Source organism: Lingula anatina, chromosome 2 (assembly GCF_051362555.1).
Source record: "Lingula anatina isolate TDL-2025a chromosome 2, LinAna3.0, whole genome shotgun sequence".
Lineage (NCBI taxonomy): Eukaryota > Metazoa > Brachiopoda > Lingulata > Lingulida > Lingulidae > Lingula > Lingula anatina.
The window spans coordinates 36,142,271-36,159,278 of NC_141768.1; the positions used below are offsets into that span (position 1 = coordinate 36,142,271).

General features: G+C 37.5%; 3 protein-coding genes across 4 annotated transcripts; all 3 read right to left on the bottom strand.

The window, feature by feature from the left end:
- Positions 1–44: 44 nt before the first annotated feature.
- On the bottom strand, positions 45–1,064 carry LOC106174947 (putative ascorbate peroxidase). Its single transcript, XM_013556728.2, has one exon. It carries the CDS (start codon positions 1,062–1,064, stop codon positions 45–47), a length of 1,020 nt encoding a protein of 339 aa, XP_013412182.2.
- A 2,957-nt stretch (positions 1,065–4,021) lies between these two features.
- Positions 4,022–5,050, bottom strand: LOC106174944 (putative ascorbate peroxidase). The gene has a single exon (XM_087004377.1). The coding sequence runs from the start codon at positions 5,048–5,050 to the stop codon at positions 4,022–4,024; it is 1,029 nt and encodes a 342-aa protein (XP_086860503.1).
- A 1,434-nt stretch (positions 5,051–6,484) lies between these two features.
- Positions 6,485–17,008, bottom strand: LOC106174970 (synaptotagmin-17). Of its 2 annotated transcripts, none has more exons than XM_013556750.2 (5): positions 16,502–17,008; positions 15,370–15,471; positions 10,165–11,112; positions 8,959–9,079; positions 6,485–8,669 (listed from the first exon to the last, which is right to left on the bottom strand). In XM_013556750.2, the coding sequence occupies exons 2-5, from the start codon at positions 15,394–15,396 to the stop codon at positions 8,317–8,319; spliced, it is 1,449 nt and encodes a 482-aa protein (XP_013412204.1). In that variant the 5' UTR covers positions 15,397–15,471; positions 16,502–17,008; the 3' UTR covers positions 6,485–8,316. The 2 variants fall into 2 exon arrangements, with proteins under 2 accessions (XP_013412204.1, XP_013412205.1); XM_013556751.2 differs by having other exon boundaries at positions 15,370–15,474.

Genomic DNA, 17,008 nt, shown 5'->3' on the forward strand with positions numbered 1-17,008 from the left:
TCGCCATATGTTTTCATTGAAATGTTTTGCATAAACGTTACTCTTTAGTACTGGGAGGGATATCGCAGCTCCCACGATTTATAGCCAGTGGTCAGCATTTTCCCGTAAGCAACAGAAAAGTCTGCCAAAAACTTTGCATTGTCGCTTGCATATAATTTCACTCTATCAGCTAAACGTGACGACGGACATGTCGAGACATCAGCAGGACAAGATGTAACTCTTCCGTCACTATTAGGTGCTGTGTTTTTGAACAATTCCATATCCGTATTTAACATCATGATGCCTTCCTTGCCTTCTCTATGTTTCTTGGCGTTCCACTGCCATCTGGGTTTGTTTGGATCATCAGGGTTTTCATTTTCCTGCACCCAAAGTTGAGTTTTATCTGATAAAACACGATAAAAGTCGTTGTCAAAAACGTCTCTTTCTATGACCCACTCACCGTCAAAACCAGATGCATCTTTCCTTGCATCTCCTAACGTGTGAGCACCTAAAACGGCTGCTAACTGTTCGGGCGTGAGATCAAAGACCCTTCGGAAGTAATCGACAGTTTCCGTCAGGTTTCCTAAAGCGTTCGGGAAAACTCGCATTTCTGTAGTTATTGGTGATGTTGGGCAGTCTCTTCTTCCCCAACGAAATGGTATGCGTGGAGATTGCACTTGACTCTGCCCACTTTTCATCTTTGAACCAACTTCTGCTCCAACTATTCCCGCTAAGGCGAAAAAATCAGCTCTAGACATTATCCGATCAATTCGCTCTCTGGCATATAAATCATTCAGTGCATTGAAAGTAGTATCCAAACCAGCGTTATCTGGGTTGTTCAGATTAATACAACCGTCACACCCACCCACACAATCGTGGAAACCAAGTCGCACAGAGCCTGCGATAAGTGGATGGAATATTTTGCCGTTTTCTGTGTCCACCGTGTTTATCATTAAGTCTGACAGCAGCGTCTTGGTATAACGCAATTTGGTTTGCGTCAAGCACTTATAGCCCGCGGATAATCCATTTAGAGAAAGAATTATCAGAGTGAGTACCTTCAAACCTGTGATGTTCATCATGCCCATGTGGCCGAAACTGAATTGTCACCCTCCGTCTATTAGCTAGCAGCAACGTCTAGTTAGTAAAGTGCACAGAAGTGTATCCCAATTTATAGTCAAAAATTGAGAAATTAATTAGCAAAAGTCATTTCTCGCGTGAATACGATGTCAATCTGAAGTGGAAGTAAACTTTCTGCACCAAAAACAAGACACCCATAAAAAACCAGGTGATGACATTTAATGTCACGATTTTCCCCTTGAACGGAACACCTTGACTCAAAAGATACTGTGGGCCTTGGCCTTCAGAGACAGTACGTTAAACTTTTTTGCTGAGGTTTTCACTCTTTTGATCACTTAGCAATTATCAAGCAATTGTTTGTATGACATGAAAAGATAGCAATTTGTGTTTCAAAATGAAGTGATTTGTGCTTTTTGTTTTTCTTTTAATTTTGTCTCAACGTTTCTTCGCAGATGTGTGTGTACATACGTGTGTTTGCGCGTGCGGCAGCGCGCTTTTAAAACATCTCAGCTATTTCTGTTATTCTGTATCCAAGAGTGATGGCTGTATCAATTTCACTATTTTATGACAGGCCTTGTTGTGGTGCTGCCTCTCAAAATAATGTACAAGGCATATATATGTTAAGATGCCTAGCTCACACTTCAGAAGTTATTTTATAGGCATTAAAACAGACTGGCTTATTTTAATGCAGGTGCAGTGCACCAAGAACGTGACTCTAGCCACGGTCTTATCATGTTGTCTTATGCAAAACACGTGTTCTTTGAACTCGATGCGAATACGTAAAATAAAAAGCGACACTTCTTTTGTTTCCTTTCATATGAGGCTTTGAATAACTTTGAATATGTTAGTTAAGAAGTGGATAAGGGAGGAGACTGTCCTGGAAGAAGTGTCATTTTTGAGTCGTCTTTTCCTAAAGTAAAGACTAAATATATCCGTCTCTGCCGCCCTCCACCACAACAAAGGAATCTTCAAACTGTACGATAGCTACGATATTTTCCTGAAATTCTTTCGAAGCGGGTGAGGTGACAAGGTGATATCTGTTCCTCCTTGATGCCCTTTATCAACAAAATTCACGTCTGAGGGCACGGTCAGGAATGGCCATATATCTGAAGATATACCCCGAATTTTAGAACTGTTATGTCTATTTTTTTAAAAATCAGTTATAGATGTTTGATAATTCACCCAACCCTTAGCAGTTAGTCATCTCAAAATTCAAGATATGTATCACCATAATAATATATCGATATATTTCCATGGTCTTACATAGACATCCACCGCGTTGCCTGTAAGGAAGCGAAGCGTAAAATTTTCCCTGCTTGTGTTAGGAAAATTTCACTAAAAGATTTTACTTTTTCCATTTAATCATCGTATAGGTGACAAATAACTCCATGCAATTGTTAAAATCACGATAAATGTGCTGTTGTTTCCCAACCGGAAAACACTTTAAAAGCTAGCACTGCACAATCTTTACTAATTTTTGGGAGGTGGGAGCTGGCGCCAAGGGATTATATAAAGTAATTATAACCACGTCATCTCCTCGAAATTTAATTCTATTGCTGCTTAAATGTATTATTCCACAAAACGCCTCTATGAAGTGGATGGGCATTTTGCCAATTTGGGCACTCACGGTTTTAGTATTTATCGAGAAATAACGTTTATGAACATCATGCCTTTGTTGTTAGTAGGAACAGTAGCAACATGCTGATAATAGAGGTTGTGTTGCTATCAATTTACGACGTTAAAAACTGCTGTTATCCCCCTTAACTGCCCGACTTGCAAAAATGGCAAAATCTATGATCAAGATTGGTTAACGATTTGTTATTAATGCAACTCTCTCTAATTGTTAGATGCTGTGATCTGGGTTTATTCCATATAAGTGTGCAGCTTTCCATCTGGAATATGTGCTTATATTTGCATCAGAGTTTATACACGTAGGTCTATACATTGTTTTATTTATCTGTTTTTTCATTTCTTCACGTATTTACTTATTCGTTTATTATTAGCTCTCGTTCGGATATAATAAGATGGAAATATGTCACAAAATGGTCACAAAATGCCCACGTGTGAGAACATTCAGTAAGCTATCAGGTCACATATTAGTTTGCCTCCAAATATTTTCAATTAAATAGAACATAAAACACATTCACAAAATGTATCCATGGGCACTGAAAGAAGTTAGGTATTCTGATACGAATATAAAAAAATATTTTTTTGATTCTAGTAAAATTTCGGGAACATGAACTTATTCGTGCTTGTGCATTCTTTTCTGTGTGTTTTCATTAGTCTTTTTAAATCTATAACCACCTTTTATTTCTTATTAAGGCTGGCAAGTTCAAACAACGCTCATAACTGTAAACTTAAATTTTATTGACTCATTGATGTAACTTGGGAAACTAATATGTGCAAAAACCGCCCATTTTTCTGCAACTGAATTGTTAATCATTTTCCACATTTGTATTTCTGATATCTCGAGTACCTGGGGAGCAATAAAATACCTGTTAAGATACATTAGAAAGAAAAGGAGATACATGCTCTACTGCACAAGTCGGTGTAGTGTCAAAAGAACTTCTTCATTATGATTGATTGCTTAAAGATGCATACAAAGCGAGGAGGCATGTCATACAGTAATCGATTGTTTTTGCCAACTCTTATATGAATAATTATGCTATTGCGCGTGCAACTGTAGGGATATGCCAGGCATATGCATAAGTACGTTTGGCGGACATTTACGAACTGGAGAGACGCATTTATAAGTAGATCAAATTTAAGACGTGAAATTTGAGCGAAGTGCAGTTTTTTTATTAATTTGGTTTAACCATCGGCATGTGGACTTGGTTTGAGTTGTGTAAAAAACTAGTAGTAGTGATTTAAATGCGTTACAGGGAAACTACAATCCCTTTGTATGCATCTTTAAAATGAAATTATAAACATAGTTTCCAAAATCATTTTAGACGAATTTTACACTTTAGTATAGGGAAGGGTATCGCAGCTCCCACGATTTATAGCCAGTGGTCAGCATTTTCCCGTATGCGACAGAAAAGTCTTCCAAAAACTTGGCATTGTTGCTTGCGTATAATTTCACTCTATCACCTAAACGTGACGACGGACATGTCGAGACATCAGCAGGACAAGACGTAACTCTTCCTTCGCTATTAGGTGAGGTGTTTTTGAACAATTCCATATCCGTATTGAGCATCATCAACCCCTTCTCACCTTCCTTGCCTTTCTTGGCGTTCCACTGCCATCTGGGTTTGTTTGGATCATCAGGGTTTTCATTTTCCTGCACCCAAAGTTGAGTTTGATCTGATAAAACACGGTAAAACTCGTTGTCGAAGACATCTCTTTCTGTAACCCACTCGCCGTCAAACCCAGATGCATCTTTCCCTGCATCTCCCAAAGTGTGAGCACCTAAAACGGCTGCTAACTGTTCGGGGTTGAGATCAAAGACTCTTCGGAAGTAATCGACAGTTTCCGTAAGGTTTCCTAAAGCGTTCGGGAAAACTCGCATTTCTGTAGTTATAGGTGATGTTGGGCAGTCTCTTCTTCCCCAGCGAAATGGTATGCACGGATACGTAAAACATCTGGTAGAAAATCGGGGACGCGAAAATCCATAAAAGTGTCTCTTGTAGCGGTAATGATGTGGGAAACCGTAAAAAAGTCCACGGAAACCAAAATAGGGGCTACGGTCGAACGCAAAATAAGGCATTCTTCTGGACTGCATTGGATTCATCCCGTATTTCATCTTTGAACCAACTTCTGCTCCAACTATTCCCGCCAGGGCAAAAAAATCAGCTCTAGACATTATCTGATCAATTCGCTCTCTGGCATATAAATCATTCAGTGCATTGAAAGTAGTATCCAAACCAGCGTTATCTGGGTTGTTCAGATTAATACAACCGTCACACCCACCCACACAATCGTGGAAACCAAGTCGCACAGAGCCTGCGATAAGTGGGTGGAATGTTTCCCCGTTTTTTGTGTCCACCGTGTTCATCATTAAGCGTGACAGCAGCGTCTTAGTATAACTCACTTGATGTTGCGTCAAATACGTGAAGTGTGCACACAATCCATCGAGAGAAAGAATAAACAAAAACGCTACTTTCAGGCCGCTGACTTTCATGATGCGAACGTGGTCGAAGCAGTGCGCCTATTAAATCTCTACGTTCTGTTAACAAGTGGTTATTGAAGGACAGAGAATCATTAATAGTAAAAATGGAGTTTTATTTACATAAAAACCGTCTGAATATGGGGTGAAGGTGACGTTAAAGTTGCATTTTTGCACATGTAATTAAGCAAGACATTCCGGTGACATTGTTGTATGTCACGTTCTCCTTGATAGACATCTGAGGCATTTAAACTTAATTTTAAGTTGGATCGTGACTATTGCAAGGTCTTTTGCAAAGCAAATGTGTCTTCTGCTTGATACGAATACTTAAAATAAATGGTGACTTTTCTTTTGTCTCTTTAGATATGGCTATAAAGTTTTTAAATGCGACTTATACAAATTTAATTTAAAATTAATAAGCGAAAAGGAAGGACGTAGATTCTTTCCTAAAGAAAAAGGCGGTTTCAGCCTACATCCTTATTAAAAACAGAAAAAAGCGACATCAGTAGGCCTATTATTACATAATCTTCAAAGCTACACAATATTTACCAAAGTTTCTCCACAAAAATGAAAGAGGTATTTGTCAATTTCAGAAAGAGGCCAGGTGTCAAGAAATGGTATTCGACGTAAAGGGACGGCGCATCGACTGATATCCGAACCCAGGCATTCTAAATGTGATTCCGGTGCAAAGGGCAACTAGATGCTAGTGGTCTCTAGTGTTTTTTTCTTTTTACTGAATTCAAGATCAGTATCAAGCAAGCCAAGGACAGTCATAGCAGTAAGCTAGTGAAGCGTTACATAAGATTTGTCCTGCTTTTGTTTACAGATTTATCAATATATAATATAAATGCCAAACCGATTATATTAATTCGTTCAATCAGGCGACTAACAAGATTGTGCAATTTTTAAAATCACGTTAAACGCTCAGATCGTGTCGTCTACCGATCGTATAATAGGTTTAGCACTGAATTATCTTTATCAATTTTGCCCCACAGGGATAATAAAAACAAAACAATAATCAGGCCTTCTTTCACCCTGAAACCTAATTGCATCCCGGTTAAAACGTATAATTCAATTGAAACTCAGTGACCATGAACGTCTGAAGTGGATGGTATTTTGGGACTCAGAAATATTTGGAACTAACTATGAAGTTACTAGAAACGGTCAAGGCATGCTGATAATCTAGGTATTAAATTGTAGTTAACTCAGAATATTAAAAACATTTGCGTTGCCCATTGCTATGGGAATGAAAAGGAGTGAAAAATTATTAAGCATGTGGATAAAGCATATCCAATGAAGAAATAAAACAATTATACTCCTTCGTTAGCCGTGGTTATTTTTTTATTATTATTTTTGCCTCATGTGACGTTTAACAATGTTCACACAATATCATACATACAGAGGAATAATTGATATCAGTATTTATAATGTACTCATGCAAATATCTCACACTCCTTATTTGATTTTGCAGATCAGTAAACAGTCCGTTTCACTGTACATATTTACTTTTATGTCTAATCACAGTATTAAGCACGTAATATATTGTATGGAATATTTTTACTACTACTACTACTACTACTACTACTACTACTACTGTTGATATTAGCAGTAGTAATTACATGTTGAATAGAATACTACTACTACTATAAACCGTGATGGTTATATAATCATTATATATAATACTCATTTGCTTATACCTAATAGTAATACACTCAATGCACAATTCAATCCGAACAATTCAATTGCAGATGAAGTCGGAAAGTTCTACGGTCGATGAGGAATCTTCGGCCAAGTTGTCTTGGCTACAATGAACTTCCATCATTTAAACCATTACTTGTAAAGCTAATGTAAACTTGCTGTTTATCATTGGACTACTTATTTGTGTGTACTTCAACAGCTTTTAAAACCAAACGGACTGACTTGACAATTCTTTGATGATGTAGTGAGTGCCATTGCCCGTTTGAGTGTGTGTGTGATTGAGCTTGAATGTGGCTCTATAACATTTCTGACAATATCCCCCTTTGTCATATTCACATATAGCTTTTAACATAAGTGACAGAGATGCAGCACTGCTACATATGTGATCGTTGAAAACTTAATCATACGCCTTCGTGCCATAAACTAAATGAAATCTGTTATCCTATCAAGAACACCTTCACAACCCTAGGGAAATACATGTAGCATCCACTTAACAGTATGCATTTTTACTTGTAGGCAAGATGGTTCTCGTGTACATAGGATATTTACTCCAGATTAATTCGTCAAATTAATTATATGTTTTGTGGCGGTGATGTGCCATTTTCCTGAATGCAGTGGAAAATTATTTGTACAATTGGGCCGTTCTCTCTAACTTGCAAAGAAAAATCTGATATACAGAAAGTTTCAGAGGTTAATAAGTTACGATTATTCGAGAGAACTCCCTTACTTTTTCTTCGTTTTTCATGCGCTTGGCAATTATACACGTATTTAAGGTTACATTCACACGCACTTCACTGTTGTTGCATGTGGGCTAATCTGGATAATCCGTTCGCACTAATTAGTTTCAGGAAAACTGCTAGTCGCCTTGTATAACAGATATTAGTGGCACAGCACTACAGGTAACACTTATATTTGGCAAGGCCTTGGACATAATAACGTTATTATGTCCAAGGCAAGGCTGACCAACGAATCAATGCCTCGAGTAGGTACCTCATATCTTAGGTTGCTTCTTAGGCCTGTGAGAGGGGGTCCATCAATCTGGTAGACGATGTCTATTGTAAACTCGATGTTTTTATGCTATGCAAGCTTGCATTTGAAACATAATGAAACATATGATATGGCGTTATAGTGCATGGTCTTTAATGTGTGACTCAATGGTATTTTGCACTTATGTATATGTGATACTTGTAAGATCTAGACCGTGCACACGTCTACATTGAGACAAATCGACCCACATCTCGAGAGATGAAATATTTTTGTGTGCGCGCTGCTTTACGCACAATTCGAACTCGCCACATAGACCTACTCTCTATACATATATATTATTGATACCGTCAACTATGAGTGGTAGTCTGTATGAGAGAAATACATAAGTATAACTCAGTCGCGGAATAAACAATATCAAGGGACTATTTCTCACAGCGATTAAAAGAACGCTGAACTGGGGGGCCTTGTGTTCATGGTACTGCGATAGAAGCCGGCGCCAGCTGGTCACACTCTTCCCTTGTCTTCAAGGCATGCCAACTAGCGACGGTAGAGCGGTGAGACTGGATCATCCGGTTCCAATGCATCACCTGTTCTGGGCCAGATGCATGTTTGCCTATGACGACCCTGCCTACAAAATCATCCTTACTCTTGGAGTTATAGTCCCAAACCGAAACGACCAGGTTTGTGTTCTCTAGCTGTTGGGGTGTCACGTTGAAGCTGAAACTCTCGTTGAAAACAGGATCTATAGTGTTTTTCTTGACAGTTGTTTTCTTCGTTTTAATTAGCTTGTCGTAATGCAGTAAGCTGATTTTCACGAACGGATCTGAAAATAGGGTATTAGTGCAGCAATGTGAAGCTAAAGAGTACAGCAATTGTGTAACTCCTGCAACTCCCAATGACACAAGATTGATTAGTTAGTGAACATTTCATTTTCCTTCATTGGATGACGGTGTCATGAAGACAGCATGTTATTCAATCAAATATGTCAGAAATAATGTTATTACCTACGTTTCCAGTTCACCACACAATACAGTCTGATTAATTTTGAATGAAACAGCGAAGGTACTCTAAAGATACGACTAAAACCTCATTCCAATAAATCGAAACCATACCTGAACCTCCGACGAGATCAGTCTGTATAAGTTGTTTGGCTTTAATTATATCCACGTTCAGTCTGCCAGCACTTGGTAGATACGTTAGAGAAATAAGAATTTCTCCTAGTTCCAAGTGTTCCTGCAAATGGAAACATATATTATAGAGTGGCTAATACATGTATAGCCTATACATATACATATAGTGATACCGTTCTTATTAGCTTCATATTTAGGGAAATTAAAGAACAATTGCCAATCAATTGTGCAGAGTGTTATCTAACTTTTTAAAAACATTCCAATATAATAGTTTAATTCAGAAAACGGGTCCCTGCTATGTTTTCATTCTCTCTTTCATATTTTCCCACTTACCCACTTCCCAAGCTAAAGTCAAGATACTTTTTTAAAATTACTTAGTACTTCTAGGCCTTTTTGACCACTGTCTACATTAACAATTTTTTCTACTGGCAGTCGTGAGAGTCTTTTCTTCGCTTTTTGGAAAGGGGCGCCTTGACTGAATCCGCCATTTCCTTTTGAAAAAACTACTCAGTCCACCCCCGCATCTGCTAATGATTTATCCCTGGCATTCAATGTTATAAAATCGGAAAATTAACGTTTTCTAGTCTTAATCGATTTCCTGGAAATGGGTTCTGACTCTTAAAAGAAAACAGATTACACAACTTGTTATTATATGCCTAATGTATCATTACTTTAATTTGGCCTTTTATACACGTCAATGTTAGGTTGTCAGAAACGTCTGAACTTGGACAATATTTCATTTTTACGGTAAAATTGCCAATACCCAGGATGGAATAGGCCTATTTCTGAATAAAGTGGATTCAATACCGCTGTTTCGCTTAATGACCAAGTCATCTAATCACAGTAAACATAATGCAAAAGGGATGGAGGGGGAGCAAAAATCAATCCAGCTTTTGCCTCTGCTGCAAAGGTAATAAATAACCTTGCAGTATGAGATATTTTACAGTTTGAATTTCAAGGTCTTTGCATTTTTGCTTTTTTTTTTTTTTTTTTGGTAAGGGCACTTTTGTCTACCAAAAGGCATGGAGCGCCCTTGATCTGCTTTCAAGAGGGATACAGTTTTGAGGTGCATTCCTCCATAAGATATAAGGAAAAAGATTTCGCAAAATAATTTGGCCCTTAATATAAGGAAATATTGAAATAAGCAAAATGATACGAGTCTTACAAGCGTGATATAGGTGTACGCACCTTAGGCCCAGGCACCAAGGGTTTCCACATGTGAAGGCCTTTCACGAGATTTGTGTTACACAGGGGCAGTTGCATTTGACCCACAATACAGTGACGTGAATATTTATCAAAATCTTTTAACAGGATCTGTAGCGTCCTGTTCTGGAGTTCTTTGTATGGAATTTCAAACGAGAATACTTCTTCCCACACTGGATTCTGGGTTTTCCTTTGCACGGACGACTGTTGGGAGTTCTTTGTGTCTGGCAGCAAACAGATTTTGCAATACGGATTAGAACGCGCCATGTCGATTTTGGATTCGTCCAAAAAGTATGGCGGGGGCAATTCCTTGGCTTCTATGAGTTTCACCATGAGGGTGTTTGTGGGTATTTCATACTGTAGGCTAAAGCGAATCTGTCCTAATTGAAACCGAGTGAGTTTCTCTTCATCTGTTAAACTTTCTTCGCTCTGGTTTTCAACGACTTCGTAAAGATCTTTATTGAAGCTCTCCATAAATTCACTAGTGCTGGGCATTTTAGTTCGAGGAGAGCGGGGCTGGACATTTTCTCTGGCTGCCCAGAATTCTATAGGTTTCATCTCAATCACAGGCGTAACACTGGACCTCCTTGGCACAGAGTACTCTGAACCATACCCAGAGCTTGACGAATCATGCCGAGATTTACTCGAACTCACAGATTCCGTCCGGAATTTGTCCCTCTCCCTTTCCTTTTCCCTTTCCCTTTCCAATTCTATCCCGACTCGTTCTCTTAGACTGCCGAGGCTCCCCGTGCTGTCTTCATCATTACTGTCTTCGGATAGTGATTTTGAAATGGGTCTTCTGACGGTGACGTACTGGATGTCCTGTTTGGTAACTTTGACGTTGGGGGTCTGTGGGAGACAGCAGTCGCAGCAGCGTTCACACCAGTCGCATCCTGAGACAAATTTAAGCATCTTCTTGATGTAACCATCGTTCTAAAAAAGGGTACAAAAAATCAAATCAATTAAATGATAATTTAAGTTATCAAAATTTTAGCAGGAAAAGAATCAGAAACAATCCTTTGAAGAAACTGTCATTTTGGATAAAAGTGACAATGAAAGAGAACATATATATTATTTACTACCTGGTATATGTTACAACATTTAAGAAAACTATTGTTCTGAATCAGTCTTTGGAACATCAACATTGACACTAAAAGGGAATAGATTTGTTATTTGCCACCTGGTACATGTGTATATGAAACCTAACTTAACAAAACCATAGTTCTGAAACAACCCTTGGAACAACAGCATTAGCTGTAAATTGTTGGAATAATAAAATTGCCATTTGATACGAGACAGCTTTACTCTTAACAAGCTATTGCCATGGAAAATTAAATGCCAAGTAATGCATTTAGAACAATATACTGTTTATACAAGAAATATCCTTTGCTGAACAAAGTATACTGTTAATATAATGTACTGTTTATACAAGAAATATACTTTGTTGAACAAATTTAATTTTTAAAAATGACATTTGATAGCCCTGCTTTATAAACGATGTGACATGCACAAATTGCACAGAATGCATCCTGCTGACCTAATCGAGTTTACGACAGTGCTCTGCTGCAGTTAAGGGAAAGTTTCACTTTTTTAGAATTGTAATAAGTCAAAAATGTCAATAAATTTTATCACCATGCAGGCAGGGTATTTTCATGGGTAAATGAAGGGAAGCGTCTCTCTCTCTCTCTCTCTCTCTCTCTCTCTCTGTTAGGTTTTGGAAATTTGTACGAGTGCATTTAACGTGGACCATTTATATATTAAAACTTTGCTTGGGGTCGGATCGATACTGTTTACTTAATTAGCCTCGTCAAATAATTGACATATTCGGAAACAAAGCCCCGAGTGCCTCCTAGACGCGTATCACGAATCCAATCAAATTCAGTGCAGGCAGATATAGGTTCAATGAAAAAATGATAAAAGAGTCATTGATACGATGTAAAGCATTACTGAGATTCCTTCAATTATCTTCCCTTAAGCCCGCGGAGACCTACAGTGTTTTTGCAAAACACACCAACCGCAAAACCGACACAAAATCAATATTTGAAGGCAAACATCTGTCAGTTAAGGTCTTGGGTAGTTCAAATCATTTTGACTTAGATACTTAACATGTGGGCTTCGGGCAAATACTTGTTATCAACAAAGTTTCCGCACTGTGTATGGCCTAATAAGCCTGGGGAGCAGTATAATGATAACACTACTATAGACTTCCTTAATGTCGGTTTCTGATTATCACTTTTAATTTTCAGGTTGTTCATATATTCCTTAGAAAGCTATATATATATATATATTCATTTTGATCGAAGCATACTATGGACAACCTAACAAATTTTCAAAGCATTCTTATTTCAATAAAATTTAATTGTTTAAGGAAACTACGAAATTGTGTCTCCTTAATGACATCGAAAATGCCAAAATACAAATACATGAAGCAGGCCAAACGTCAGTACTGGTCCGATTATAATCACATATAAATGTGACGGCAACTGCCTGAGGGAAATCATTTGCATTCTATAACCAAGGCATCTCATAAAAAAAAAACCTATAGTAACTAACTAAACTTAATTCAACATTAAGGGAATGTGCCTGGGATCTACCTACACAATCACTGGGCGATATCGTGATCTAACATTCTACTAATAAACACAATTAACGGCACTATCTAAAATCCACTTCTTCACAACAGGTTTCAGGGTGATACATTATTCAGCAAAGCCTACCGCTACAATATACTAGGACTATTAGTATATTATCTGTGTAGCAAGAAGTGTTGAAATACGGAGCGTGGGTTGTCGCAGAGTGCCCATGGAAGATTACACATAGTCTATAAATCGATTTTGGCAATGTTAGCATCGGTGCTAATGACACAAAGTGTGAAATTCAATCTTGCTAGCATCAGCGCATTCTGTGGGATTGGCTTTTCAGCAAGGCTAAAAAGAATAACCAGTATGCTATTTTTAAGTTAATAGAAATCATTTGAATTAAGGAGGCAAAGTAAGGGCGTTTAAATCACGTGTAAAAAAGCTGCTTCGGCTCGAAAGGAATAAATAAATGAGGGACGCGTTGATTGATGGTTAAAGCATTTGTTATTTTCTAGGGAGAGACGTTTATAAAGGTCGGCCGTCAGAGAGGAAAATGTGCGAAGGCTGATTTGTTGTGATCACGAGGAATAAAAATCGATCACAAGAAAAGTTTGTGATTTACAAGCTGTTCTCAATCCTCAGATGTAACTATTCATGAATGTTGACGGAAGGCAAAGTAAAAAATTCGTCCTAAAATACCATTGGTGCAAAAAGGGTTAATATTTTTTTTAAGGGAACTTTCTAGTCTGAAATAATTAGAAACATATAAACCTCAGTTTTACATGCGTATATCATTTGCATACTCAACTATATTCCTGGTAATGTTTGTAGATTAAACGATGCATCAACTTCGGAGAAAAAATTCTTTTCCTTGCCAGTTGCCGATATGTTAACGTGAAAACACTTTTTTTATCCACTACGGAACTAAATTAATTACTATACACTTTTTTAGAAACAACCTTTGAAAACACAATAGTATGAATCTTTCGGTTTCCGGCCCTGCAATTAAGCATCAAATAATGATGCATTGGGGTTTTAAGAAAAGTAATCAAATATCATATTTTAGTGAGTCCTGGAATTAATTTAGTGCAGCACGCAATCTGAGAGTTCCAATAAGCAGCGAAATTTAAGTTAACCGTTGCACGCAACCTCTTGTCCTTGCAGGCTTCATGTATTGTATTATGTTCATGACGCCTATTGTTCTGATATACGAGGAGCAAAATAGATTTTTGTGGTTTTCCTTAGATTTGACCTTGTCAGGTGAAAAAAAAGATGCTATGTATTTCTGAGATGTTCAGAACTTCTGAGAAACGGACACAATCTTAATCATTCCAGAGCAGCGCGTATCTGATGTAAGCAAACGTTATTTGATTTCATAAATCACAATGCCCAAATGAACTTGGCAAATGCACAATAAGCCAAGAAACCATGTTAAGAAATATGAACTCTACTTTTAGCGCGAAAGAGGTCGCCATTCTGTTTTATGTTAAAATATTTCTGAGAATAGAGACTGTTTTTGAAAACACGCAGTAAACAAAACCGACAAGTAAATTAGGCCTACGGGCCGTACGCTGCACAGATTATTCCATTTAAATTGTCCTTCTAAAAATCAACAAACAGGGAATATTAAATTGAGAAAAGAATATGCGCTAGCTTCAATATCAAACAGAAACCATCGCACAGTATATGCAGAGTTGAATGATCGATTGTCGATTCTCCTTGAATCTTGTTGTACCAGCTATTCTTTTATAGATTTATTCATGATAATCTCCAATTACTTCCTTTATGGTAAGTTAGGTACACAATTATTTGTACTTTATGACATTAAGTAGCATTTGTTCGGAAGAAACGTATGGTCCTGAACGCGAGTGAATACGAGTGAAGTGAAAATCACTTGGCATAGAAAAATCTTATGAATAAAAAAGCGTGCGCCTAGCACTTACAAGCACGTACAGGTTTGGAAAAAAAAATATATAAAATGTTTATAATTGAATACCTTAAAATACCTTATTAATATGATAAATTATCATTTGGTTTGCATAAACTGCATAACGACTAGTTGTAGAAAAAGAAATCATTGGGAGTCGAGATAATGCACAGGAAAACATAATGAAAATGAAACGTGTATCGGAAATCAAATTGATTGAACAAATTAAATGAAGCCGATATTGAGCATTAAAGGAAAACATAAAAAAAGTTCTATTTTCATGGAGTATTCCTACATGTAACATTTCGCCAATTCCGCTTCTTAGTAGGCCTGTTGTTATCGGCCACATGCACTTTATAGATATATATATATATATATATAAGGGTATGATGTTTTTAAAGATAAAGTGAAAAGAATATTTGTAATTTGAACACATGAGGGCTTTGTACGTGCATCCTGAAACATTAACGCTTTTGTTCAGAACTGCATTAAGATAACGCTTCCCTACACCTGCACCTTCAACATGAATAGGCTATGCTGGTGGAGTTGAAACTTTCACGTCAACGTAGGTCAAAATATTGATTATAATCTGAAGAAATTACACGGACATCGAAAATATCCTTTTCACGGATTTTTCAATCAATAAAGTACGTGTACAATATTCTACAATTCTATTCAATGTACCTTGTCAGAGGCCCCTTCTTGCGTCATTCTCTGAAATAAGCTCTGCTCAAATGACTGGCCGACTGCGCGTTACCCCAGCGAAATTGCCTGGTCACGTCGGATCTGCTGCAACGAATGGACATAAAGTGATAAATGTAAAATTGTTGGCATAATGACGTACATATACATATTTGCTGTAATTTCAACTAAAACTGGCAAATTATCAGATCATTTACCAGTGGCATGCCGTTGTCATGGCGCAGTTGCCGTAACAAATGCGCGGAAAATAGCAAATGTAAAAGCATTGGAACAATGGCCAACGTATGTCTGCCTTCTTTTGTATTTTCAAACGAAACGGGCCTTTTTTTAACATAATAATATGTAACTACCGACGAGCTAGCAGTGATACAAAATTAAGCGGCATTGATACTTGGTGATAATGGCCTTTTAAGGTCGTATCATTTAAAAGCTGCAGTTGCATTGATTGCGAAATTGACCCAAAATCTAGGCTATTGTCAGAGCAATTGTTGTAATATTGTAATCTGAAGTAAACGACGATGATATGGAAGTAATGTAGCACAGTTTCCACTTTTTTATTTGTAGGTCTGCCTAGCCAAACTCGATCGTGACACAATGTATAGTCTGCTGAAAGCCATGCATATTTTATGCCACTATATTGAAAAGTGTGCTGTATAAAAGACACGATCATTTTGATCAGCAGCATTTAAACATCATATATTGAAGGAAATTCTCTTCTAGATTATAAACTACATTCAAACTAAGATAGAGTTAAATGCAAAATCAAATTTCCACCTTGAAAACTTGATATCAAACGTCTAATGTTACAAAATAATGCAGTAAATAAAAAAATTACAAAAGGAATTTCGTTTTCATCTCTTTCTAAAATGTCATCTTGTCAAAATATATTCAACATGAAAAGACACTTAATATCCCCAGTGATTGTCCACCACAGACGTCGACATATTGACTATAAGATTTCACATTTACTGTAGACTCAATGAATACATATTTCAAAATGTTCCTTTTTCATATAAAACAACTACACCAAAAAGACGGAGTTTGAGATAAATCTACACACACGCCCAAGTAGGATGTTTACACAATGGTTAGAAAAAAACGAAGAAACACCCACCAGCTTAACCGCGGACTCCACTTTATACCGCCTTTGCGCTTTACAGCTTTCCACCTTATCTTAGGCTGCATATACCTGTCATCTGCTTGTGTGTTTCTGTTTACGTCGACAGCCAAGTAGAAAGGTGCATCAGTAGATACTGCCACCCATATGGTTGCACCTCTGGTTTATCAGGACTCAAATATTCCTGGGTTAACTCGATCTTAATAAAGACTGCTGCATTATTGTCTTGGCAACGGCATATCAAATTTTCCGTGCGGAATGAGATTTCTGCTAACACATATTACTATCGATCGATCCGTCAAGATGGCTGCTCTGCACGATTCCTAGGAACACAATGGCCGGTTGCTGCGAAGCTTCAGTCTTTTTCCTGGACACGTTGAGTGCTACATTGAAATGCTGATGCGTCGTCATTTTTTCCATTTCTACGAGACGATGTGTTCTTTCCTAGACTACAGTAGTGAACGTGTATAATGTGACGGAGATAGTAATTTAAATGAAGGCCTT

Excerpts from the sequence above, each read along its gene's own strand:
- LOC106174947 (XM_013556728.2), bottom strand. The coding sequence starts at position 1,064 with ATGGGCATGATGAACATCACAGGTTTGAAGGTACTCACTCTGATAATT.
- LOC106174944 (XM_087004377.1), bottom strand. The coding sequence starts at position 5,050 with ATGAACACGGTGGACACAAAAAACGGGGAAACATTCCACCCACTTATC.
- LOC106174970 (XM_013556750.2), bottom strand. The coding sequence starts at position 15,396 with ATGACGCAAGAAGGGGCCTCTGACAAG. Across the intron at positions 11,113-15,369 it reads AAGAAGGGGCCTCTGACAAG|AACGATGGTTACATCAAGAA; the intron begins GTACATTGAATA and ends ACCCTTTTTTAG. Across the intron at positions 9,080-10,164 it reads CCTTGGTGCCTGGGCCTAAG|GAACACTTGGAACTAGGAGA; the intron begins GTGCGTACACCT and ends TTCCATTTGCAG.